Source organism: Peromyscus leucopus, chromosome 14 (genome assembly GCF_004664715.2).
Source record: "Peromyscus leucopus breed LL Stock chromosome 14, UCI_PerLeu_2.1, whole genome shotgun sequence".
NCBI lineage: Eukaryota > Metazoa > Chordata > Mammalia > Rodentia > Cricetidae > Peromyscus > Peromyscus leucopus.
The window spans coordinates 23,256,571-23,281,203 of record NC_051075.1 but is presented as its reverse complement, the minus strand read 5'-3'; the positions used below and the strand labels follow the sequence as shown (position 1 = coordinate 23,281,203).

Sequence of the window (24,633 nt, the reverse complement as noted above, 5' to 3'; positions counted from 1 at the left end):
GAAATTATGGAAATATTATTTGAATACTAAGTTAAATGACTTAGCCCTTAAAGTTACAGGCAAACAAGGTCACCCCAGGATGTGGATGTATAATTTTCTGTGTCTTATTAACCAACCCCTCCACCAGGACTATAGGTTTTCAGGCCTTTGAAAATCCCCTTCTATCAGCCCCAGGCACATGGGTGCTGTGGGACAATCCTTTTGGACACTGGGAAGATGTGTTGTTCTCATTGTTCATAAAGAGTTGACTGGTCAATCTAGGCAGGAAGAGGTTAGGCAGGAGAGCCAAACCCAGAGAATGCTGGGAAGGAGGGCAAAGTCGCCAGCAAAGCATAGAGGAAGCAGGAGATGAACATGTCATGCTGGAAAAAGGTACTGTCACATGGTAGAGTGTAGATAAAAAAAAATAGGTTAATTTAAGTTGTGAGAGTTAGTTAGTAATAAGGCTAAGCTATTGGCTGAGCATTTATAATTAATAAAACTTTTCCATGTCAGTTATTGGGGAGATGGCGGACCTTACGAAAAAGTCTGCCTACATATGGGTTGGAGCTAAAAGGAACCACAGGCTAGAAGAATTTCGGCCAGCTTCCAAGAACTGCCTGTTACTCTGACCCTTCTTTGGTGCTGTCGACTCTGGGGTCTACTTCCAGCTCCAAGCTGCAAAAGCCCCAAGGCACTCCCTGCCCCACCTGGCTACCCCAGGGTGTCCCTGCCGAAGAGCATAAAAGGGCTCAGAGTGGCTCATAGAGACAGGGGTTCAGACAACAGAGGGGAGATGGCCCCACCTCCTCTTTGGAACTCATTTCCATCCTGCTCCCAATGGAGATAAATAACCCTCTGGCCTTTGCTTTATTTGCTACTACTGGGACCGGACAGGGCCAGCTGGTGAGACAAATGTCCTGCAGAAGTTCTCACTGTCCACCTCCAGTGGCCGCTGAGGTCTGGTTCCTCATACTCTGTCCCAGTGAATGCCCTGAGAGGCTCCCCAGTTCCTCTTGCAAAAGGACCTGTCCTCCTGGCTTCCTGTTTCAAACTCCAAGTGGAGGTTGCAGGGCCCAGGTTCAGGGTCTCAAGAAACTATTTTCCAACCGTCTATCATGTGCCGGCAACATCGTTCCAAGGACAGGGGCTCCTATCGCCCTAGGGCTGCAGTGGGCTTTCTGTGGACAACTTCTTGAGCTCAGGGCAATTTGAACCTTCTCCCTAAGGATGGACACCTGCTCCTGGGCAGACTTTTCCAAGAGGCCAACGGAGCTCTGACAGGGCCCCTGTTCCCCACGGAGCGAGCTAGCTTTCATCAAAGCTGCCCGGCCCCTCCACCGTGGACTGCCACTCCCCAGGGGCTGCTTGCCCTCACCTGCCTCAGGCTTCGTTCCTCCTGTGAGCACCCTTTCTTCTGCTTCTCTTTCTTGGCATGAACTGCATGGACCCCACTTCCCACAGGGGGGTGATTGGGAAGAGAAAAAAAAAAGCGAAAAGGCTGTAGAGACTTTATGTCCAAAATAAACGATGCCCAAAAGACGGGTGCAGTTTCTCATTCAATTTAAATGAAAATCCAAATATACAAAGATGTGAAAATGGAAATGGCTTTGCATGCCGACTTCATTCCCTCCCTCCCTCCCGCCTTCCCACCTCGCTGGCTCCCTCCCTTCCTCCTGACCCCTAGTATTTGGAAGGGAAGGACGTCAGATATCTATACAGCCACCGGCTTATTGGTAGATAAAGTCTTTTAGGTAGGGTCTTGCACTCCCTCGGGAGTCTAGTTAGTTTTGGCAAAAGTCAGAGAGACCTAGAACACAGTGTTTCTTCTGGGGAGCATGTAAGTGATTTGAGGTAGACTTTCAGAGCCTTTTAGTAAGGAGCTTGAGTAGTAAGTGGGGCATGAACATCTCCTGCAGGGCAAAATGCAAGAATTTGCAGGGTTTGGCAACGCCCCTCCCTTCCCGTAATGCCTCTCCCCTCCCCTCAGCCATGTACACCAGCCTAGCCCGGGGGGGGGGGGGGGGGAACAGAGGGAGTCAAGGGGAACATTTGTCAATGTATCAGTTTCAGTTAAAACTGGATTCATCTCACTCTCCGAGGGGTGGGAACTGCCCGACCCGAGTCAAACCGAAGAGGAACGGGGAGGACGGAAAGTCACCAGGTAAAGCTAGCTAGCGCGAGGCCAACGATTAAGAAATATATAGTCACCAGAGAGGTGCCTCTCCCAGAAAAGTGGCTGTAAACTACGCGGCTAAGTTCGTGTATATCTCAGCTGTGGGATCCAGGTTTTCAAGTTTGTTAGGGGATTTTATGCAAAACAATATGCAAATCGAGAGCCTTAAAAAAAAAAAAAATTCAGCCCTGGTCTTGGGTCACGCACAGGTTAGCATAAAGCTCGCCCGGATGCTCCGCAGCACCAGTCCAGGAGGAAGGGCCCGGAGGAGGGCTGTGCCGGGGGCGGGACCATGACGTTGAGGTCAAGGCGGGGCCTCCTCCCGTCCCTCCCCCGGCTGCGGCCGCCGCGGCGGTGGCTTTGCATCTCCAAAAGGGGCCCTCTGACTTCTCACTGGGCCAGTCCGGCGCTGGGTGGCGGAGTCCCACACTGCTCCCGCCGGTCTTAGAGAGCGGGACTCCCTTCTCCCCCGAGTTGCGAGCAACTTTCCCCGCCCCTGGCGCTAAAGTGGCTCGGGGACCGTGGCCGCCGCCGCAGGTGGGTGAGCCCCGGGCCCGGCTCTCCGCATCTCGGCTGTGCGCTCGCGCAGGTCAAGCCCTCGGCGCGTGCACCGTGGGGGTCCCCGGCGTCAGCTCTGCGGGCGAGATGCCTCTGGGACACATCATGAGGCTGGATCTGGAGAAGATCGCCTTGGAGTACATCGTGCCCTGTCTGCACGAGGTCGGCTTCTGCTACCTGGACAACTTCCTAGGCGAGGTGGTGGGCGACTGCGTGCTGGAGCGGGTCAAGCAGCTGCACTACAACGGGGCCCTACGTGACGGCCAGCTGGCGGGGCCGCGCGCCGGCGTCTCCAAGCGGCACCTGCGGGGCGACCAGATCACGTGGATCGGGGGCAATGAGGAGGGCTGCGAGGCCATCAACTTCCTCCTGTCCCTCATCGACAGGCTGGTCCTGTACTGCGGGAGCCGGCTGGGCAAATACTATGTCAAGGAGAGGTCCAAGGTAGGATGCGTGCGGGCGCCCAGCCTCAGCTACCGCTGCCGGGGACGGGAAACCTTCACCCGGAGTGTTGTGCCTCCTTCGCTGGGCTGCAGCGAACTTTGGTTTTTTAACCGAGAAGTCAGCTTGCCTTATCTGCTCTCTGGCGTCCCCTCCACCTCCCGGCCCACCTCCTTAGGCAAAAGTCCACGTTAAGGAGCTCAGGTGTGGCATGATGATGAGCTTCTGCTGACTCGGAGAGAAATGCCCTGGTTTTGGTGATGAATGCAGGACAACTGGGTTGTGGAGGGAAAAGACATTCCCAACACTGCGACCCACATGTCCATGATCCGAAGCGCCGGTGTTAAAGCCACACAGTACTGACCTTCACTGTAGCGAAGGTCTAACCCTACTAGAGGCAAGTGTAATTTTTGTCTTGTGTTAGTTGGCTTGCAGAGTCCGGTAGGGTGGGAAGGAAGAGTTTGATATGTGAAAAGGTAAGACTCCACTTCTGCGTGCAGCCTTTGACCCCTGGCGTCCAGGATTCTCTTAGACCCATCAACCCAACTGAAAATTCTCACCTGGTGCCGAGCCCTACGTCGGTTGCGTTTCTTTTCCTATACACTCATGGCAAAGTCCACTCAACCTACCTGATAAGGTCCGTGGAGAGAGTTGGTGAAGTACCTCTAGGTAAAAAGTACCTCGTTTCTGTTCACAGAGCCGGAAATGGTGCAGGGGGTGGTGGTGATTTATCTTGGAAACGTTTCCAGGTATAGATTGGCAGGCCGGGCAGTGGGAGGGGGAAAAGCTGAGACTGTGCATATATATATACATTGCTTTGGATTAGTCTTGGCTGACTTGGCCTCTTCTTGCTTTAACGATAGTCAAATCCTCTTCCAGGAGCGATTCAGAGTGATTTGCCCTTATGTTGCTGCTGTCTGGTCAAGGGACTCAGAATCATTAAAACTTCTTAAGTGCAGCGAGACAGAGCCTACCAGCAGCTGAGGGACCACGAGCATTCACGAATGTGCCACTCATTGATAATAAATGTACGGTTTCTCAGTGTAGGCTTGGTCTGGGGATAAACTCAACTAGAAATGTCTGGAAGTGAGGGGTTGGGATGGATGAGTAGCGTGGGGAGCTGCAGACTGCTATCAAGTCAGGAGGATGTCCGCCGACTGCCTGAGACCCAAAGTGAAGCTTAGAAGAAAGTACCAGATTCTATCTACATTTTCATTTGATTTGGGAATAGTTCAGTTACCTGCACTCTGCTGGAACATGATGGTAGAGTTTTTTTTTTTTTTTTTTTTTTTCTTCCATCAGTTCAGTGGTAGACTCGAAGGTCATCTGTGTTTTGATCAGAGTTCTTTCTGCATTAAATAACCTTTCGGATAGCCCCGGGGTTAGCCTCAGTATTGGGAGGTACCTGTAGCTTCAGCCTGAAAGGGCAAGTGGTTCCTTATCAGTTCTGTAAAGTTTCTGACAAGCTTGGCTGTTAAAGAATTTTCCCTCAGTGGTTTAGGGATAAGTTCCCCCCCTCTGAGGGAGACTGAAATTAATTGATAAGTCATGTCACTAGCAGAGTTTTAAAATTTATATTCTGATTTAGCTTTGACTTAATGGATGACAGGGGAATCCCAAGCTAGAGTTTAATTCAAAGGGAATGAGAAAAACACCTAATCGCCCAGGGTGAGGAAGCAAGCTCTGTAGAGTTTTCAATCCTAGGTTCTCTTCTGGGCGGACCAAATAACTTTTCAGTTAATCGCGTCACAAGGTGCCTATGCATTGAGAAGAGAAATCTGTCTTACCCACTGAAGAGGCATCTGTCCTTATCCAGATTACGGCTCACTCGGCTCTTCCTGGCACAAAGCTCTCATTCATACTCTTTAGAGAGTCCACCTCTAGATTGGACTATCCCCTTGCTAATTAGAACACACATAGACACAAAACCAAACCAAAAACCAAAGAAACCCCAAAACACAGAAAAACACCAAACAAACAAACACCAAGCTTCAACAAACAAACAGTGTAGGTTTTTTTTTAAAACCGTAACACTCTGGTTGACTTCTGTAAAGACGGCAGTCCTCTGGCCCTTACTCCGAGTTGGCTAGTGATGCATTGTCAGACACATCCTGTCTATAGGGGCTCCCTCCACACGCACGTTTCCTTTCACTTGGCCTATTTTCTTCCTTACGTGACTTTCCTCCCTGGCTGTCCTCATTTTGTGCTGCTTCCCACAGTACTGATATAGATAGACCTAGTTTCCTGCTTAGACTTGCAGGGGAATTTTTTTTTTTTATTTTCATAAGAGAGAATTGGTACAGATTTTAAACTTATTTATAACTTTTGATCGAGGGAATTTCAAACATATACAAATGTAGATAGGCTAATATGAACTCCCACCAGGCGGTTTTAGCAACTGCCAGTTTGTACATTTAGTTTAGACTGTTTTTTTTTTTTAATGCACTTTAAATTTCTATGCATTGTGCTTCTGAATGCATACATCCTCGTTACCTTTTTTTTAAAACTGGATTTGTAAAGGTCATTGAATAATGTGAGTGGAATTGCAAAGATATTGAGAATAAATAAGAGTATTTACTGGCCCTAAAATTGAAACCGTGGTAGAACTGTTAGATGGTACCTTTCCCTGACCCCCCCCCCAAGTTGTTATTGGTTAAAATTTGTCTGCTTCTCTTTTGTTGTAGCCAAGTGGGGTTTGGGGTCCCCCCTGGGGAAAGCGGTCCCCGTTGTGCCAATGAGTGTGGCATGGCGCCCCCTAGCCTCAAGTGTGGTCATTGCTTTCCAGCTAGTGTGGGTTATCTGTTACTCTCTTCTGGAGATCTAGACCGCATCCAAGATAAATACTGCTTATAATTTGCTCCTTTTTCTTTGGCCGCCTAGAGCTTGCAAATGGCTCTTTTCCAGGAACGTGTAATTTTATAGAACCGAATGTCCCTTTGCCTGAAGCATTCACTGAAGACGCAGGAGTTGGGAACCCTAGCAATAATAAATACCTTTTAGTGAGCAGTTTGCGCTGCCCGGCCCTCTGCTCAGCCTGTGCTAACGTGCCGATTTTACTCACTCTTCTGAGCCTCAATCCTAAAGGAACGGAGCCCCTAAATAATAGACCGGGAGTCTCTCACAGTCAGGGGCAGAGTGAGGATTGGCATTACTAAGCCTGTGGCCTTTGAGAAGTCACTTAGGTCTTATCCAGTGTAAAATAATAATAATACAAAGGCTTTGGGAGAAAAGACTTTATAATCCATGTAAAATTCTTAGAGTTTCCAGTCTCTGTCCTTGTTTAAAGGCTCTGAGTGAAGTTTAAGACTTTGTTCCAGATTTGTCTGACTCAGTCTGTGTTCTTAACCATTGGGCTTTCCAGTTTGATGCCCCAAATATGCATGTGTGTCTGTGGGTTTCTGCAGGACTCCTGTGAGCCAGCTTACACTCACAAATACAGGCGAATTGTAGGAGAGTCTAGTTTATAGTTAACTATGTCTCAAGCTATAAAACACACACACACACACACACACACACACACACACACACACTATTGAAGAGGGTCAGTCGAGTGCGTTTGAAGGAATGAAGTGCTGTGTTAGTTTTTCCAGTATTGCTTTTAGGAAAGCATTGCTAGGCCGGTTATTAGGACCCGGACCAGAGCATCTGTGGACAGTGGGTGACAGGGTTGTATTGTGCGCAGACAGGTCAGTCCTTTCCGGACAACACAGAGGACTGACGCAACAGCCGGAAGTTGATGAACAAGAGAGTGTGGGCTCAGTGGTGGGCTTGCTCCCTGTTGTGGAGCAGCTGCTGGGCCCAGCCTTCTGGTAGTGTCCAGAATGCCTGTTACTTAATAGATTTATCCTGGTTGGAAGTGACTCGAAGCCAAAATGGGGTGAGGTGCTGTGCCGATCAGATATCTCTCAGGCCACAAGCTCAGGAAATGCAATCAGGAGTCTCAGAGGACCGGGGCTGAGAACATGGAGCCTTCATATCCAGCGGGTGCTAGCTCTCTGAGTTCTAGGGCCTTTCTCTCTGCCCCTTTGCTTTGTGTTCCGTGTTTCTTCCTCTCTCCTTCTAGTCCAGCGTTTGCTGCTGTTCCACACACACGGCGCAAGATGAATCCTTCCAGTGGCTGCTTCAGGCTTTCGGTCATGATGGATGGAGGCTTGAACACCAGCCTAGAATCCGAGTTTCCATCGCCCTAGATAAAGCCCGGTTGACTTCACCTTAGCTAGCTTTGGGGCCCTGTGAGCCCTGGTTTGGGGTGCTGGAAGCATTTCGAATCATATGTCACAAATATGGTTGCCAGGGCCCATTGACAGGTGTGGTCCTTCGGGAGCAGGGGTTTGTCCGTAGTGTCCCTGAAGTTCAAGTCTTCAACTGCTGGAGGAAATCATTTCTAGAACGCAGCCTGAGTGTGAGGGAAGCCTGACTTCGGTGAGGGAGAGTTCATGGCCTATGAAGAAACACACTGTGTAGCTATTCAGGAGTCTTCCCTGCTCATGGTGAAGCTAGAAGTCAGTGGGCATTAGGTTAGTTTTTCCTTCAGAGGGTAGCTGGTGTCTGGTTGCTCTGTGGCAGACCTTATTATGGATGGGTAGAGGAAGGAAGAGTGGCGTGTTCATAAGGCCCAAGGAGTGAGGTGAGCGTGGATGGGGTAGCCAGCACCAGAATGGTTGATGTCTCCCCTGACCCCCTTTAGTTTGTTCTTTTCTGGTTGAAAAGCCTTCCCTGGCATTCTTCAGTCATTGTTTTCTTTGGGTTGTTCTCCTAGCACTCAGGAGGCAGAGGCAGGTGGATCTCGGTGAATTTAAGGCCAGCCTGGTCTACACAGTGAGTTCCAGACTAGTCAGGGCTGCCCAGTGAGATGTCTCAAAAATATTTTTCATTATGTGTATGTGTGTGTCACGGTGTGGGTGTGTGCAGGCGCCTGTAGGTCAGGGGTGTCGTGATCTCCTGGAGCTGGAGTTACAGGCAGTTGTAAGCTGTTGTATGTGGCTGATGGAAACTGATCTTGGGTCCTCTGCAAGAGCAGTGTATGCTCATAACAGCTGTGCTATCTCTGTAGCTCGTGTGTGTGCGCGCGCGCGCGTGCGTGCGTGCGTGCGTGTGTATGTGTGTGTGTGTGTGCGCGCATGCAAGAAAGGTTTCTTCTAGGAGAGGACACCTTGAGCAGCTCCTTGGCCGGGGCTGGGTCATGTGGCCCAGGGCGAGCTGGTGAATTCTGCCACGTGAATTCAGTATTTTATGTGAGATTTTTCAGTAAAGTTCAGACTGAAAACGATAAGCCCCCGGAAGGTGGAATTATGTTGCTTATCTCTGTGGCTGGCTTTTGGATGTCAGGAGCAGTTTCTCTTTCTGACAGCTTAAGCGAAGTTGGTAAATTCTCTTCCGATTCCTGACTCTGGTTAGGAAAACTAGTTTTTTTTTGTTTTGTTTTTTTTTTAAGAATAACAAAGAGAGTTTTGCCTCCTAGAATGGTATCCCGTGAGCACACCGTATATGGGAGACACTGCCGTGAGGTTTGGAGACTTGCCCTGAGCAGAGCTGTCTGGTGAGCGTTTTGATGCCCCTCAGGAGAAGCCTGCTCACCTGGGCTTCGCTTGCTCAGCTCGGCAGCTCCGCTTTTGGGTGAACTCTCTAGTGCTGGGTAAACAAATGACATTTGACTTGTGCCCCGTGAAGACCGAAGCGTCGTGAACGGGGTTAGTGCTGTGGGCAAGGCTATTCGTGTTTTTAACGTTATCTGAGCCGCAGACGTACTTGGTGGCTGTTAACTAATGCTGCTCTGCGAGATCCCGTGTCTCCTCAGTCTGCTGGTGTTTGCCAAATGCACGTGTTCTGACAGTAATGATCGTTCTGATGTCTTCTGCTGGGTATCTGCCAGGGGTGCCCAGTGGGTGGCTGCATCCAGAAGCACTGGAATTGTAAATACAACAGACAGATCATTTGATGATGCCAGGCTAAAGAATTCAGCGCTGGCAGATGGCCAGGAGCCATTGATTTGGGCTTGGATCCGCGGCTCTGTGGGTGTTTGCCAAGTAAGATTAGTGAGCTCGGTTAATTATACATAGGATTTGTACCCCCTTTCTCTCAGTTATTTCTGTCTTAAGCTGGGATAGCACTTTCTTGAGTGTGCCTCCTCTTGTGATACTGGTGTGCGGATGAGTTCCTGCCCGCGCGCGTGGTTTTGGTGAACGGGGGAGTCACTTCTGTGAGTCTTTTTTTACCCCCGCCCACCTCAGCCTTACAGACTGACCCACCACGCTACACTGTAAAATGTAGCCGCTCGGGTTTGGAATTGGGATTTATTTGGCACCTTGCCTCATGTTCCCTACGTTTCAGAACAGTGTTGATACATCCTTGTTAAGTCAAGCCAAGGTTTGATTCTTTGGGAGGCACCTTGGTAACGTTTGGAGTAAACGTGTGGTGTGGCTTTGCGAACTGGGGGCCCCCTCCGTGGGTGCAGCTGTTTGAGTTGGCACTGTTTTGTAAAAAAGAGCCTTTAGGAAGGGGAGCCTTGCTGGAGGGAGGGGGTCACTGGAGGAGGGTCTTGGGAGTTGGAAGCGCAGCCTCATAGCCTATGTGCTCCCAGCTTCCTGGCTGCGGGCAATGGAGCAGCAGCCTCACGAGCATGCCATCCCTGGCCAGGCTGGAGCAAACCCCCTCAAATTTTAATCCAAAAGAAACACTTCCTGCCTTAAGTTGCTTCGCGTCAGGTACTGGGTCACATCAACAAGAAAAATAACTAAGTCAGTGCATCTTTCTCATGAAATGTTTTCGCCTTTCAAAACAAAAATAATCGCCAAATATATATAACTGAAGGATGGGATCGTTGTCTTGATTACTTGCCAGTTGGAAGACAAAATGGAAAACTCAGTTCTGAGTGTCACTACAATCCGGTTTTGATTTTCACGGGCGAAGTTGAGGGTTTTCGGGAGGCTGCTTGGAAGTGTAGTTTGCGTGTGGTCCTAAGCTTGCCTCTGCTATTCACTAGGGAACAAAAAAATAAAGATCTCTTAGCACCCCTGTTCATCTTCCCCTGCCTTACACATCCTCCAAAGCTCAGGGACTGTGTGCAAAACCAACCCCTCCCCTTGACAATCTGATGGCTTTTTAAAAAACACACAAACCAACGTGCCCCCCCCCCGCCCCGAACTTCCATATTCATGTTGTTTTCTGGGATAATTTGAATGATTTGAACGGACCATCACCCTCCTTTATAATCACGTAGGCAGGGGCACACCAGACCGTTGATCAAAACTGGGCCCGTTGCGCCTGGTTTATTTCTCAGCTTCATGGCGGAACCTCAAGTTCTGTGATTTCCTTTCCAACTAGAATTCTCTTTCTTCACTAGACATCCTTAAGGAAGAAAATCAGGCTGCCTTGGGGGGTCTCACCTTTTCTGTAAACCCTCTTCCTCGTTTTTGCTAGAAGCTGGTGGTGCGGCCCCCCACTAATCATGTCCTCTCCATTCTTAGAAGCATGGTAGTAACCAGCACTGTTCCCCGCCTCCCCCGGCCACTGTAATAACCCTTTGAACCTCTTGCTGAGACACATAGGCTGTTTCTGTCTGACCTCATCTGACCTTTTCACACTTAATCTCCCAGCTGCCTTCATTCCTGCACCCTGACAAAGGGCTTTGCCGGGCACAGCCGGCTAGCCTCTGCATTGTCTTACACTCCTTACCACCCTCCCATGTCCGGTAGCGCCTGTCTTGGGAAGTCAGTTCTCTGTCCCCTGGAACTCAATGGGTGGCACAGTCCAGATCGCCCCAGGACGTTTATTTGGTTGCCTCTCTTCCATTTAGAAGTTGCTGAATTCAGAGGCCACTGCACTTTGTATATACAGTTCCTTAAGGTTCTAGGTAGTTGGTTGGCTCATTTCATCTTCGAAAGGAATTTTGTATTCAATGAACGCCTGAGTGTTTTTTTGTTTTGTTTTGTTTTAAAGGAGCACATATAGCCGGGCGTTGGTGGCGCACGCCTTTAATCCTAGCACTCGGGAGGCAGAGGCAGGCGGATCTCTGTGAGTTCGAGGCCAGCCTGGGCTACCAAGTGAGCTCCAGGAAAGGCGCAAAGCTACGCAGAGAAACCCTGTCTCGAAAAACCAAAAAAAAAAAAAAAAAAAAAAAAAAGGAGCACATATATTTGCTAGGAGAAGGAGGAGTTTGCATCACGGTCTCTCACTGGACGAGCTATGCAGGGCCATTCCAAAGGAGGACCTTAGCTTTGCGAGTTATTTTCTCTCATTGGGAAATTCTGTGCCACACCTAGATCCTGGCAGCTTCTCCACAGATCTGCCTCAGAGGAGCGAGACACCAAAACCCGACACATAGATTCCTCACGTTCTGGTCCTAGCTCGGCCCCTGGCAAGGCGGTCTCTCAGAACATCTCCCACTCCTTTATGAGGGAGTTAGGCATTTATTTGTACATTTTAAGTTAAATTTGGGTGCTGTCTGTCACTAGGCACCAGAATGGAAACCTTCCACTTTATTTCATCTCATCATGCTCTTGGGCAAGCCAATTCTCTGAGCCCATTCTGTACATCCATAAAATGGGTACAATATTACATCTGCTCCCGAGTATAAGGAGTCAGATGAAAACGTGAGTCCAGATTTCCCACGGAGAAGGAAAATAGTTGATTGCTGAGGCCAGACCATTTGTTCCTAGAGTCAGATCCCAGGCCTGGCCTGACAGTTGTCCTCAGAGTCAGATCCCAGCCGTGGCCTGACAGTTGTCCTCAGAGGCAGAGCCCAGGCCCGGCCTGACAGTTGTCCTCAGAGGCAGAGCCCAGGCCTGGCCTGACAGTTGTCCTCAGAGGCAGAGCCCAGGCCCGGCCTGACAGTTGTCCTCAGAGTCAGATCCCAGGCCTGGTCTGACAGTTGTCCTCAGAGGCAGAGCCCGGCACAAGATATCATGCTGGAGAGAAACAGCTAGGTGTTTCCTGCCTGCTGTAGACTGACAGAGCAGAGTCTGTGCAGAAACACCCTGGGAGTCCTCTCACGTCCTGCTCTCCGCCCCGGCTCCCTAAATTAACTAGTGCACAGCTGACTCGCTTTCACCTTTGAACACTTAGAGTGAGACTTTACACACTCAAGGTTCTGGCATAGAATGGTTATGGGTCTCAGAGGTTCCGGGCTGGGAGGGAGTGCCATTGGCTGTAAGCACACATTCTTGGTTTCTCTAACCCTACTGGATCAGAAATGCCACGCTCTCCGGGTGATTGATGTTTAAGAGCTACCGTGGGAAGTTTATGAGGCATGGTGTTGGGATTTTCCTAGTCCCATTGTTAGCAAGAAAATTAGAGTTCCGCTGATGAAATGCAAGCATATTTGTCTGTTGCTAAAGCTAATAGGGACCAAGCGTTTGTAATTTACCTGTGAGATTTTGGGGGGAACAGCCATGCCTTACACGTCTCTAGCTTTTCTATGACTTGTGCCGATAAACTTCGTTTTCTGGCACTATAGTGGGGGTGAAGCTGGGAGCTGATGGTTTCCTCCTTTTCTAGGGAGTCAAGGGGAACGTGAATCTTCGTGACCGCAGGTTAGGAGGACTGAGCAAGGAGAAAGATTCATGGTCACTTGGATGATTGCAAGTCTGAAATAGCGTCTTGTAAAATGTTGAGTCTCCAAAAAATGAGCATCTATATAGTCCAACTTTGGACACCACTTAGGAGCCTGGGATCCCAATAAGCGCCCTCAGTAAGATGCCTAGCTATAGAGGGCAGGAGAAAGCCAAAGTTTGGGACTCTCTGCCCTGAAATCTCTTGACTGGGATTGAAGGTACGATTCAGTAAGAAATTGGGGTGTGGTTGCCATTTTTCTCCTTCCTGCTTAGGTATAGAGGTCCTCCATTTTTCCTTTTGGGGGTTGGAGGCTGTGTTTGGTAATTCTGAAGAATTGGGAATCTTTTTTTTTTTTTTTTTTTTAATTGCTGTTTTGTTTGTTTGGGGACCGTCTGGTTGCCTAGGCTGCCTTGAACTCACTATTAGCTAGGGAGGCTGCCTCTGAATTCCCGATCCTCTCCACTTCCCAAGAGCTAAGATTACAGGCTTGCCCACCACACGCTGCTTCTTCACTGCTTGTCTTGGAGTGGAAGGAAGGCACCTAGTTCAGATAACACTTTTCCTAGTGTTTTGGAAGCAGCGTTGAGTGGTGGAGAGACCATGCTTTGGAACACTGGCTCACCTACTAAGCCTTGACGTGCTCAGTACCACTGGCTCACCTACTAAGCTCCGACACTTTCAGTACCTTCCTGCATTGTCTCTGACTCTCAGTTCTCACATTTGTGTTGGTTTTTGCCGTTTTAAAACAGATCTTGCTATGACGCCCAGGTTGGCCTTGAACTGGTGACCGTGGATCTCAGGCTTCTGCTAAATACCAGGATTACAAGTGTGTGAGGTCATGCCTGGCAGTTCCCCACACTGGTCCGATGGAGCCCAGAGCCGGCTCTGAGGAGCTTCAGGACAATTGAATTAACTGCTTGATGCGGAGCCAGGGACACCTATCTCTAGTTCCCTCGCTCAAAATGGTTGAGGCATCTCACCTCCCCTTCCTACCCCTGCCTGCCACAGATCCTCTGGATGTCCATCTCTCTCCGAAACCCCCACCGCCCCCTTTCTACCCCAGTTGGCCATCTTCTGGATGTCCGCCCTCCTTTAAGCCAGCAGTCTGCATTGAGTGAATTCTAATTAACGTGACTGTAGACAGTCTGCATCTTGTGAATTCTAATTAACGTACTAGTAGCAGAGTTCAGATGTCTCCCGAACTAGCTTTGTGCCCAAGTAGGAAAAATGGATCTCTTCTCTGGGATTCTTTTACCGGGTGTTTCTCATTTTCTTTCCAGGGAGAAAATGAACTTTTATATTTCCTTAAACATTTTTTTTCTTTTTTTCTGAATTGGGCACTTGTTATCTGACTTTGAAGCTGGTCTGGGAACCATAGCTTATTCTGACATGACCTGATAAAGGAAGGTGCTAGAAAGAAGGCCCCAGCCTTACAGAACCTGGAAGGAAGGCTAGCTAGCTGGCTGTGGACTGGCCCTGGGCTAAGATGAGTGCCAGGGCATTCCGAGAGGAGGGAGGGCGTGTGTGTGTGTGTGGGGGGGGGGCGCTGGCTTGGAGGAGGCTGAGGGGCAGCAGCGACCTGACGGTGAGGTTGGCTCTGCTGGAAGGGTGACACAAGCCAAGACAGCAGCTTGGCCAGTGTTGCTCTGCCACAGGATTTAGGCAGTTCCCTTCGCCTCAGACTCTGTCCTCAGCTTGCAGTTCACAGACAACTTCAAGCACACTCGTTTCTTGGTATCTTCTATAAATTTTTTTTTTTATTGTTTGGATGTTGCCTCTTAGGACTTTCTATCTCCGTGGAAAGGATATAATGAGTATAGTCAGCCCCTCGGTATCTTTGGATTAGAAATATTTGGAAAAGTTCTGCACTAAATGTGTCTAGCTCTTTCTGTCCTGTCCTACGCCATACTGTCGTCAGCTCTTGGCATAGCATTTACGTTCTACCTGGCGTATACGAGGGTTTGGGTCGGCCATATGCAAACAGGCCACCACTTTCCACGGAGGACTTCCGGGGTCCTGAGACTCTAAGGGGCGCCTGCACTTTATATAGAACCGAAGACTTTGGGGACGGGCTAGTCAGTCTTTTCGCCTTCGAGAGGATTCTCGTTCAGCTTTGGATCCCAGCTCCACTTCACAGCCAGACAGACCTGGTTCAAACACAAGTTAACTAAACTCCTGGGTGCCTCCGTTTCTTCTTCTGTGAGGGTGAGTACCCTCCCGGTGGTGGCTTCCCAGGGAGAAGGCAGCCACACTTGGGACACACCCGCGGCTGGCAGGGACCTGGTGAGCACTGTATGAGCGTTTGTGCCGTGACGGAATGTGAGCACTGAGCTTTCTGACTCCACTGCCTTTCGGTGTGTGGTGTCCTTAACTTAGCAGATGCCTTTTCCTAAGCACTGACATGCAAATGGAGGTCTCTCCTGCCTAATAAATGTTGCTTCAAGGCGTTTTTCTAATTGGTGGTTGTGCTTTTCTGTGTTAGTTGTTAATAAAGTCTTTTCTTACAGGTTGCATTTAAATCACCGTGAATTCCTTCACATACACTGGGATTAATATAAGACAGAAGCATAAAGAGACCCACACACAATTTTCTGGGCAGTCGGCTGTCACTGGTCCCCCAATTTGGGGTCTTGACGTTGGCTTTTTTCTGATAAGTCTGTTTTCTCACGTTAAGGAAGTTGAATGCTGTGAGTTCCACGCCCCACCCCCACCCCCACCCCCACATTGCCTTAAGGATGACTAATGTATTTGTTCTCCAGGGATACGTGGTAACCTCTAGGTCCGTCCATGCGATAACCAGGGTTAATGACTCCCTCTGAGAACGCGTGGAGCGGTGTGACCGAGACACAGCTTCTGCTCACCTTCCCAGGGACCAGGCAGTGAAACAGGTTCTGTGGACAATGTCACCCGGAAGTGGCAGCTGCTAACATCTGGGCAAAGGCCTTGGGAAGGAGATGGTTAACTGCCCTGTCACATTGTCCTCCGAGCCTGCCTGCGAGACTGGCGGGTTTTGTCCTTGCCAGGAGGAGGAAGCCCCTGCTGAAAGCCGGGTCTGGAGCATGCTGGGGGAGGAGCCAGGGCTCCCCAGAGTCTGTCCCCTCCTCTGGCTGCCGGGCGGTGTGCTCTGGGGCGTGGGCTGGCTGCCACCCTCACGGAGTGCACGTAGCCTTGTCACTCAGTCATCTCCCGGCTGGCCTAGCGCCAGGCCTCCACGGGAAGGGCTGCGTTCCCAAACCCAAACAGCCCGCGCTGATAATGTGGATGTTGCCAGGCCTGTTTACCGTGCCTAATTGCAGGACTTAGACGAATCCCCTTCAAGCCAAGGAATTAGCCACAACTGAGAGAGGAATGATAATTGTCTCCTGAAAGTCCCGGTCTTCTGAGAAGTTTCATTGGCTTCTCGGGGAGAGTGACTCCCTCAAAATGTTGTGCATGACTTGGGGACACCCCCCCTCCCCCCCGCCCGGGAATGGAATCTTAGCCAAACACTGTTAGCTTTTACAGTCCTGTGGTCTTCTGTGGTTTTGTGCAAACTTGTGGGCGTATGTGTGTTGTGTGGTGGATGTCTAATGCTCCTGTGAATGGTTTCTCTCAGGGCATGGGATGGGAGTCTCTCTCTCTTTACCATAAAGATCTCAAAAGACTATGGTCCCTGGTCCTCTATCATCAGTAACTCAGAACATCTAAACAGACGGTGACCCGGTTACTTTCTGCATAATTGCTGGGGTTTGTTCGTGTGATCTGGAAGCGGGGGCCTCGTTCACTGCGGGGTGAGTGGCTGGGAAGTGAAGATGGTGGATTATCTGCCTTATCCAGAACAGGAAGGGCAGGCAGACCCACTTCGCCAGAGCGACTCCGCCATTTAGAAATCCCATTTGCAGAAGTCCTGAAGCTCCTTCTTGGTTGTGCAATCCGTGTGTAAGAGCACGCACACCATCACTCTGCATCGGCAGCGAGATTAAGGTGTAGCACACTGCCTTGGGTGTGGGAATGCAGGGACGGCGTTGGTTTTCGTGTGAACGTAGGGCCTGTGCGAGAGGAAGGCAGACGTGGTCCCTGCCCGCCCCCCCTGTGAAACTAGACCGGTAGGAAACACGAGGGTTTGGAGTGTGTTGAAAGGATGATGAACCTAACGTGCAATGGACTCTGTCATCTTGAAACCTCGGGAGGGAAAGTGGAGACGCGGGAACCATGCTGCTGCCCGCCAAAACCACACTTTTTTTCTCCCCTCGTTCTGGCACGTTGGTCTCTAACCAGAGGCACCTGAAGGGAGGACATTGAAGGGCTTGATCTCAACATCGCTCCGGATAACAAGCGGGATGCTGAGGTAACTCAGGACGGTCTGAGCCTTTGCCCGCCTTTGTTCTCTGAGTGCTTGAATCGATCGCCTACAGCACCTTTCTCTACCCGTTAGGTGGTTGGAATAAATGTGTAAAAATCCGGAAGCTGGCCCAGTGAGACGGCCTCACCGGGTAAAGGCGCTTGCTGCCGCCACGCTTGACCGGGGGACCCCCACGGTGGAAGGAGAGAAACAATTGGCACAGGTCGTCCTCTGGCCTGGGTGTGTAGATGCAGGGAATGGCATGTGTCTACACACACACACACACACACACACACTCACACTAATGATAATAAATAAGATATTTATAAAACCCATTGGCTGCTCTTTCTTCTTCACACCCAGACCTTGCTTTCCCATTCAGTGTCATGTGCTGGCTCAGCTGGCAGGTAGTGTGGACTTTGTGCTGGTGACATTTTCCTGAACTTGGGACAAGTTTTGCGTGACTGTTGACAACTTATGAAGAGGCCTTTACATTTCTCTTCTCTTCTCTTCTCTTCTCTTCTCTTCTCTTCTCTTCTCTTCTCTTCTCTTCTCTCCTCTCCTCTCCTCTCCTCTCCTCTCCTCTCCTCTCCTCTCCTCTCCTCTCCTCTCCTCTCCTCTCCCCTCCCCTCCCTCCCCTCCCCTTCCCTCCCTTCTCCTTCTCTCCTCTCCCCTCCCGTTCCCTCCCCCCCCCCCCCCCCCCCCGTGTGCGTGTGGGCACATTCATGCCATGGCGTACATTGTGGAGGTCAGAGGACAACTTCCGAGATTTTTGACCTCTCTGTTCTCCGTGTGAGTCCCAAGGATAGAGAGCTTGGGCAGCCTGACTTGGTAGCTCCTCTTCCCACCGCCTCCTCTCCTTGCTCCATGGAGCAGTCTTGAGCCATTTATGTTGTGGGAACTTAATCCTGAAGTTTAAGTATCCTTGAAGAACACAGACCCTTGATGGAGGAGGAAGGGGACCAGGGGCTAGAGCTCGGTTCCAGTCAGCTTTGTCATGCCTCTGCATTTAATTTGCGACGGTATTTGGAGTTCTACTCACTGTCAGAGCCAAATAGAGAGTGTAATTTGACATGCTGGCTTCAGTTGTCTTTACCTTAAAGAGATATATTTATGGCTCGCCTGGTTGGCTTTTCTCCCCCTCACTCTGGTCTTTGGGGCGGGATGCTTGCAGAAGGCATTTGGATGGCTAGAGATTTTAGTTTCCCTTTTCTAATGGGAGAGAGTCCAGCCTAGAGCTGTTGCTAGGCCACGTAGGCCTCTGCGCAGTCACTGGTCACCTTTCCCCTGCCTCTGTGTGTCACCTCACGGGCCCTGCCTAAGCCGGGTGCCTTCACCAGCACGGGACACGAAGCGTTCCAAGGGTGGCTGGCCCTGCTCACTGTCCACATTCGTTGTGGGAGTTAAAATACGTGCTGAACACAAACCTCTCCGAACCGTTCTCCCCAAGTATTGACTTCCATTCCTCCACCCACAGACCCTGCGAACACTGTCACCTCATGTCACCTAGGCCCCTGCCGCCTGACTGCCAATGAGAGTGTTTCAAGCCAGGAAACTCAGCTGTGACTTTCTCCCATTGGGCTTTTCCCCCAGGCTCCTGAAGGTGTGTGCTCACCTGTCTTTTCTCCTGACTCTTGATACATCTAATTAATTATCTGTGTGGCCGCGCCTTAGCGCAGAGACGGAAAGAGAGAAAGAAAGGGTCTCCCTTGCCCTCAGTGCAAATGAAAGCAATCCCAGATCTTGTGCTATGAATGAGTTTTACAGGATTTGTTTACTTGGGTCTGCTTAACCGTTTTTACAGATGCGACAGCCGAGGTACAAAGAGATGTAAGCACTGGCTGACCCCGTACCTGGCTGTGCTACATCCCCGGTATTCGGTGCGCAGCACCTGTTTCTTCTCTCTCCCCGAGATGCTGCCCTCCTCCTCTTCTCCTCCTCCTTCTTTCAGACAAGGTCTCCTTCACAAAACCATTAAACAAATCCTCGGGCCGGAGAGATGGTGCTCAGGGGCTAAGGGGGTGTGGTCCTCTTGCAGGGGACCTGCATCTGATTGCTAGCACCCAGGTCGAGCTGCTCACAGCAGCCTGTAAGTCCAGCTTCAGTGGGATCGGATGCCTCCTGGCCTTCACAAACACTGGTCCCTTCACACCCGTGTATACATAATTAAACAATATCATTAAATCCCCCAGAGAGAAGAATTAAAAAAAAATTCCTTAAAAAGTTTTCTAATATTTCTGTTTAGCAACTAAGAGGTCTAATTTGCTAACACGCTTCAACCAGCTGTTGTTAAAGTTCTGCTGTCCTGGGCTCGGCCTCTTGTTTTTAAGATCGTATCTCCTTTTGTTGTCCAGGCTAATCTAAAATTAGTGATCATCCTCCTGCTTCAGCCTCCTTAGAAACGGAGTAGCAAGTGTGAGATACCATGTCAGGCTTCTTGACTAATTGAAAACAATATCTGTGCCCTGATTATAAATTTTATAAATGAAATGATCAATTTTTAAAAATTTGCCTAAGACACAACTTTGTATTTGGTAAAGATCAAGCTATACTAAGGAGTCTGGCTCCAAAGTCCTCAGCAATAAACTACGTTTTCCTAAAATACATGCTATGGCTTCTTTTGTCTTCTTTTTGAGGGGCAGGGCATCAGTCCTAGGCTGTCATGCCTGCTGGGCGTGGCTCTACTGCCTGGCTGCACCCCTGGTCTGCAGTATGATCTATGGAGAAATGCTAAGTTTTCTGTCTGAAAAATCATCAACAGACAGGCTGTTGATGCTGGTTATAGCACAGGCCTGTATCTATAGTCAGGTTGTGGTTCAGGCTTAGAGCATCCAGTTGGGGCCTCGGAGTGGAACTCCCAGGCTTGACCTCTAACCTTGTTTGTTTTTATAGTCCCCCCCAACTACCCCACCCCCACCCCACAGCCCCGAACACCAGCACGGTTTTCTTTTCTGCTAGTGGCATTTATAAAGTAGATTTCATACTTGGACTCTGCTCTAGTTTTTCTCTGGTTGTTCGCTTCTTCTTGCTTGAACGTGACCACGGAGGGGTCTGAAGCACAGATCTCTGGTGCAGAGCCAGCTCGGGAACACCTGGGTCGTTCCTCTCATTTCCTGTTGCTACAGAGCTATGGAGAGGCCTCTGGGGATGGGGGTTTGTGCAGGGGGCCAGAGCAGGGAACCGTGATACATCAGAGACCGTGCGGAATCAGGGCGTGCTGAGTCATCCTCGAAGGCTCATAGGCCACAGTGACTGTGCCACCGAAGGGACACGGCTGGGCTGTGAAACTGCTGTAGATTTCAAGGACTGGTCGAGTCAGGAAGTTTTTTTTGCCAATAAAAAAGCCTATAATAAGTGAGATACCTTCCTGGTGAATGTCAGTGTTGATCGTCATTAAAATGCTCCAGCTCTGTTCCCATAAAACAATAAAGTGTTTCAGTGTTTCCCTGCGCTCTGGGCTCTGGAGCCTTCTCCAGACTTGATGAGGCTTAGATAACAGATCCGATAAACCCATTCGTTTCCGGAGTCTGTTGCTGCCCCGTGCACAAATTGGCACAGACTTGATGACTCGTCACTGAGGTTCGCCTCTCAGCGCATCCTTAGCTTCCGAATTTGAGATCCTGGCGAGGACCAGCAGACAGTTGGGAATGTGTCCGAGCCAAAACCCGGCTCCTGTCTCCTCTGGCACTCAGCCAGAAACCTCAGTGGTACAATTGGTTAGCAAGGTTGCAGCGGGACCTTTGAACTTCCTGGGGTTTCCTTCCATTGTTCCAAACATGATTCACATGACTTCTGGAATCAGAGAGAGGGTGAATTTCACTCTGGCCAGAAAAATGATCTCTTCCTTCCCTGAAACACACGTATGCTCACAGTCAAAGGGGCATCCTTAAGGGATTGTGCCAGCATGTTCTCTCCGTGTGTTTCATACCTGTAGCAATTAGTGGAGGGTGCGTTCATGGGAACTGTCATTATTTCCTGCTTGTACTTTAATTGAAACTGAGCTTTGAAGCGGGTTAGTGCTTCTTGGTGCTCTGGAAGACACTGCTGTTCTGGGTGTTGAGCTCAGATCCAGTCTAAGCTCTTCTTGGACATTGGAGGACTGTGTTAATCACTTGTCTCACGGCTGTGACAAAATGCCCGATGAAGGCAACTTAAGGAAGGAAGGATTTATTTTGGCTCAAGTCCCAGGGCACAGTCCATCGTGGCAGGAAGTCGTGGCAGCAGTACCTCAAAGCAGCTGGTCCCATTCCATCCACAGGCAGGAAGCAGAGGGAGATTCAGAATGCTGATGCTCAGCCCCTTTGCTCCTTTTTAGTTCGTCTGGCAGTTCGGACAGGTCTTCCCACCTCAATTAACCTCATCTACAAAATCCATCACAGACATGCCCGGAGATTTGTCTCCGAGGTGATCCTGCATCCTGTCAAATCGACAATCAATATAAACCGTGGGACCCGTGCCCCTCCTCACAGGAAGGAGCTTGGGATCACACAGTCGGTTGCAGATGAAGTCGATGGCAGGCATCCAGAGCCCTGACCTTTGCTGGGAGCAGAGCTGTTGCGGAATATAAAGCTATATCAGGGGCCGACAGAAAGCTTTCGGTTCTTTTTCTTTTTCTTTTTTCTTTTCTTTTTCTTTTTTTTTTTAAGGTCCTCTCAGGAGGGGGAGGCTGGGATGGTGGGGAAATCAACAAGTAATTGCAAGTAATTGTGCCTGAATGACTTTCAGTGTTGGCCCTTACACTTCTGACAGCTGCTTCCGGGGATAGGTAATTCCCGTTGTGTTGTAGGTGACTTCATTTGTCTTCTCTCCAGCCAGGCCAGTCACTCCTGCCTGCTCCCAATCAGCCTTCCTCAAGCCCCCATCTATCTGGTGCTGGCATCATTTGTCAGATCCTTATTACAGTCACCTCAAAATCACCCTTTCGGGGAGATGCCCAGGCTAACAGACTAACTTCATCAGCTCTGCACATGACATCACAGTGGTACTTTCAAGTTTCACAGGCAGGCTGGTGGATTGCTAGCTGCGCAGAAAAGTAAAGTGTGGGACATCTTCTGATTTCAACTTCAAGTCCATTGCAGAGCCAGGTCACTTCTCAGCCGTCCAGCATGCAGTGTGTGTGAGGCCCGGCTCGCTCTGTGCTTTCAGCTGGGAGTCAGCTCACCCACTGAACCATCGGTGGCTCAGTTTGGGGCTGTCCTTGACTAGTGGTCATTTTACTCATGCGGTCACCTCGATATTTATCAGGGAATATTAAACCAGATCCCCCCAAGCATGTCTGAAGGTAGGCTTTCAAAGAGGAAGCAAGAGCTATTTATCTAGGTAGTAGGGGATCTGCTTTCAACAAAGAACCATTCATAAGTTCATTGATACACTTGTCAACGTTTCAGTGGACAACGTCTGTGTCCGGGTACTCCTTAGGCGCTAAGATCACACTGGTAAACAAAATAGGGAAAAGCTTTCGGCCCTCATTTTATATTACCAGTTCCAACATTTTCCTTAGATATCCTGAGTCCCTATAAAATATTTTTAAATGATAATGGTGTCTTGTAATGAGAACAGTTATATATATTGTATTTCCCCTGTAATTGTAATTCTCAGTTGGATTTTACGACGTGGCTTTCTACTTTCTTCTTTCACCTTGTGGGTATACAGGCAGTGCTTAGACAAAGGAGGAGGACCTCAGATTATCACCTGGTCTGATAATCATCAAGAAGAGCATAAGAGGGGGCTGGAGAGATGGCTCAGTGGTCAAGAGCATTGGCTGCTCTTCCAGAGGTCCTGAGTTCAATTCCCAACAACCACATGGTGGCTCACAACCATCTGTAATGAGATCTGATGCCCTCTTTCGGTATAAAGGCGTACATGCAGATGGAGCACTCATAAATAAATCTTTTTTCTTTTCTTTTCTGTTTTTGGTTTTTTGAGACAGGGTTTCTCTTTGTAGTTTTGGTGCCTGTCCTGGATCTCGCCCTGTAGACCAGGCTGGCCTCAAACTCACAGAGATCCACCTGGCTCTGCCTCCCAAGTGCTGGGATTAAATGTGTGTGCCAGTGCTACCCAGCAAATAAATCAATCTTTAACAACAGAAAAAGAGCATACATAAGAATTGAGGGATACACTTAATACTTGTGTGTATCTTTGCCCCCTCAAAGAGGTCTCCCTGTGTCATCTGTGCTGATTGGTCAAGGTCTAGCTTCCCACTGACCCTAACTCCCTTTGGAATTAGACGTGCTCTTTTTGTAAGAAAACAAGCATGATTCCACCATCGAGGGTACCGCTAAACAAGCACAGTGCCTAAGCCCCACCCCAAAGGGTCTTTCTCTTATCTTTCCCCTCTCCCCAATCACTTCTGTCCTTCCTTCTAGAAGTTTCCCTGTGTAGGCCAGACCCCTCCCACTTCCCACCTTCCTGCTTCAGCTTCTGAGTGCTGAGAGGGCATGCACGTGTCCCCTATGCGTCTCCCCCCCCCCTGCACCCCCATCTCAGGATACTGATCTGGTGGGGCTCGGATGGGAGCCTGAAACCTGCTTTCTCAAAAAGGAGTGTGAAAGAAAGGCAGGCATCTTGTTGATGATGACGTGGATGGGTTTCTTTAGAAGGTTCTCAATGTTCTAGAACGTGGGAATATTAATGGACCACTTACCCTGTACCAAGCCCTAAGGCATGGCCTGCCTGTTAAGTTTTCATACCAAAATGTGGTGGTATTGTGTTCCCCAAAATATTGTGCACCCTGATAAACTTACCTGGGGTCAGAGAACAGAACAGCCACTAGATACAGAGGCCAGAAAATGGTGGCGCTCACACCTTTAATCCTAGCACTCCAGAGGCAGCAATCCGTCTGGATCTCTGTGAGTTCAAGGCCACATTGGAAACAGCCAGGCATGGTGACTCATGCCTTTAATCCCAGAAAATGATGGCAGAAAGCAGAAAGGTATATAAGGCATGAAAACCAGGAACTAGAACCTGGTTGAGCTTTTAGGCTTTGAGCAGCAGTTCAGCTGAGATTCATTTTGGATAAGGACTCAGAGGCTTCCAGTTTGAGGAAACAGAATCAGCTGAGGAATTGGCAAGGTGAGGCTGTGGCTTGTTCTGTCTCTCTGATCTTCCAGCGTTCACCCCAGCACCTGTCTCCAGGTTTGTTTTTATTAATAAGACCTTCTAAGATTCATGCCACACCCAAGGTTGCCTCACGCTGATTTCATGCTCTGATAGTAATCCGAATCTGTGTACTGTGTACGTCTGCTGTAGGAGGAGGCTCTCAGCTTTTTCTAAACAGCATCCTTGGGATGTCTCCACAGGCAATGGTGGCTTGCTATCCCGGAAATGGAACAGGTTACGTCCGCCATGTGGACAACCCCAATGGTGACGGCCGCTGTATCACCTGTATCTACTACCTGAATAAGAATTGGGATGCCAAGGTACTGTGGAATAATGGGGGAGGGGTCGGAGTGGGTTATGTAAACCATAAAAAGTGCAAATAGGGGTTCACTGAGAGGAGCATGCCATTTCCAATTAGATGGAAACATTCAGGCAACTTTAGGAGAGTTATAGTTTCTAACAGTCTGTCTCCACTCTTTTATTTTTTACCTTTCCCCCATTTGTGGAA

General features: G+C 49.5%; 1 protein-coding gene across 1 annotated transcript in view; it reads left to right on the top strand.

Moving 5' to 3' along the window:
* The first annotated feature begins 2,447 nt into the window (after positions 1-2,447).
* Positions 2,448-24,633, top strand: part of Egln3 (egl-9 family hypoxia inducible factor 3) — a 28,329-nt gene continuing 6,143 nt past the window's right edge. The window contains 3 exon segments of the mRNA XM_028869700.1: positions 2,448-2,600; positions 2,603-3,157; positions 24,326-24,445. Of these exon segments, the coding sequence (XP_028725533.1) occupies positions 2,448-2,600; positions 2,603-3,157; positions 24,326-24,445 (828 nt within the window).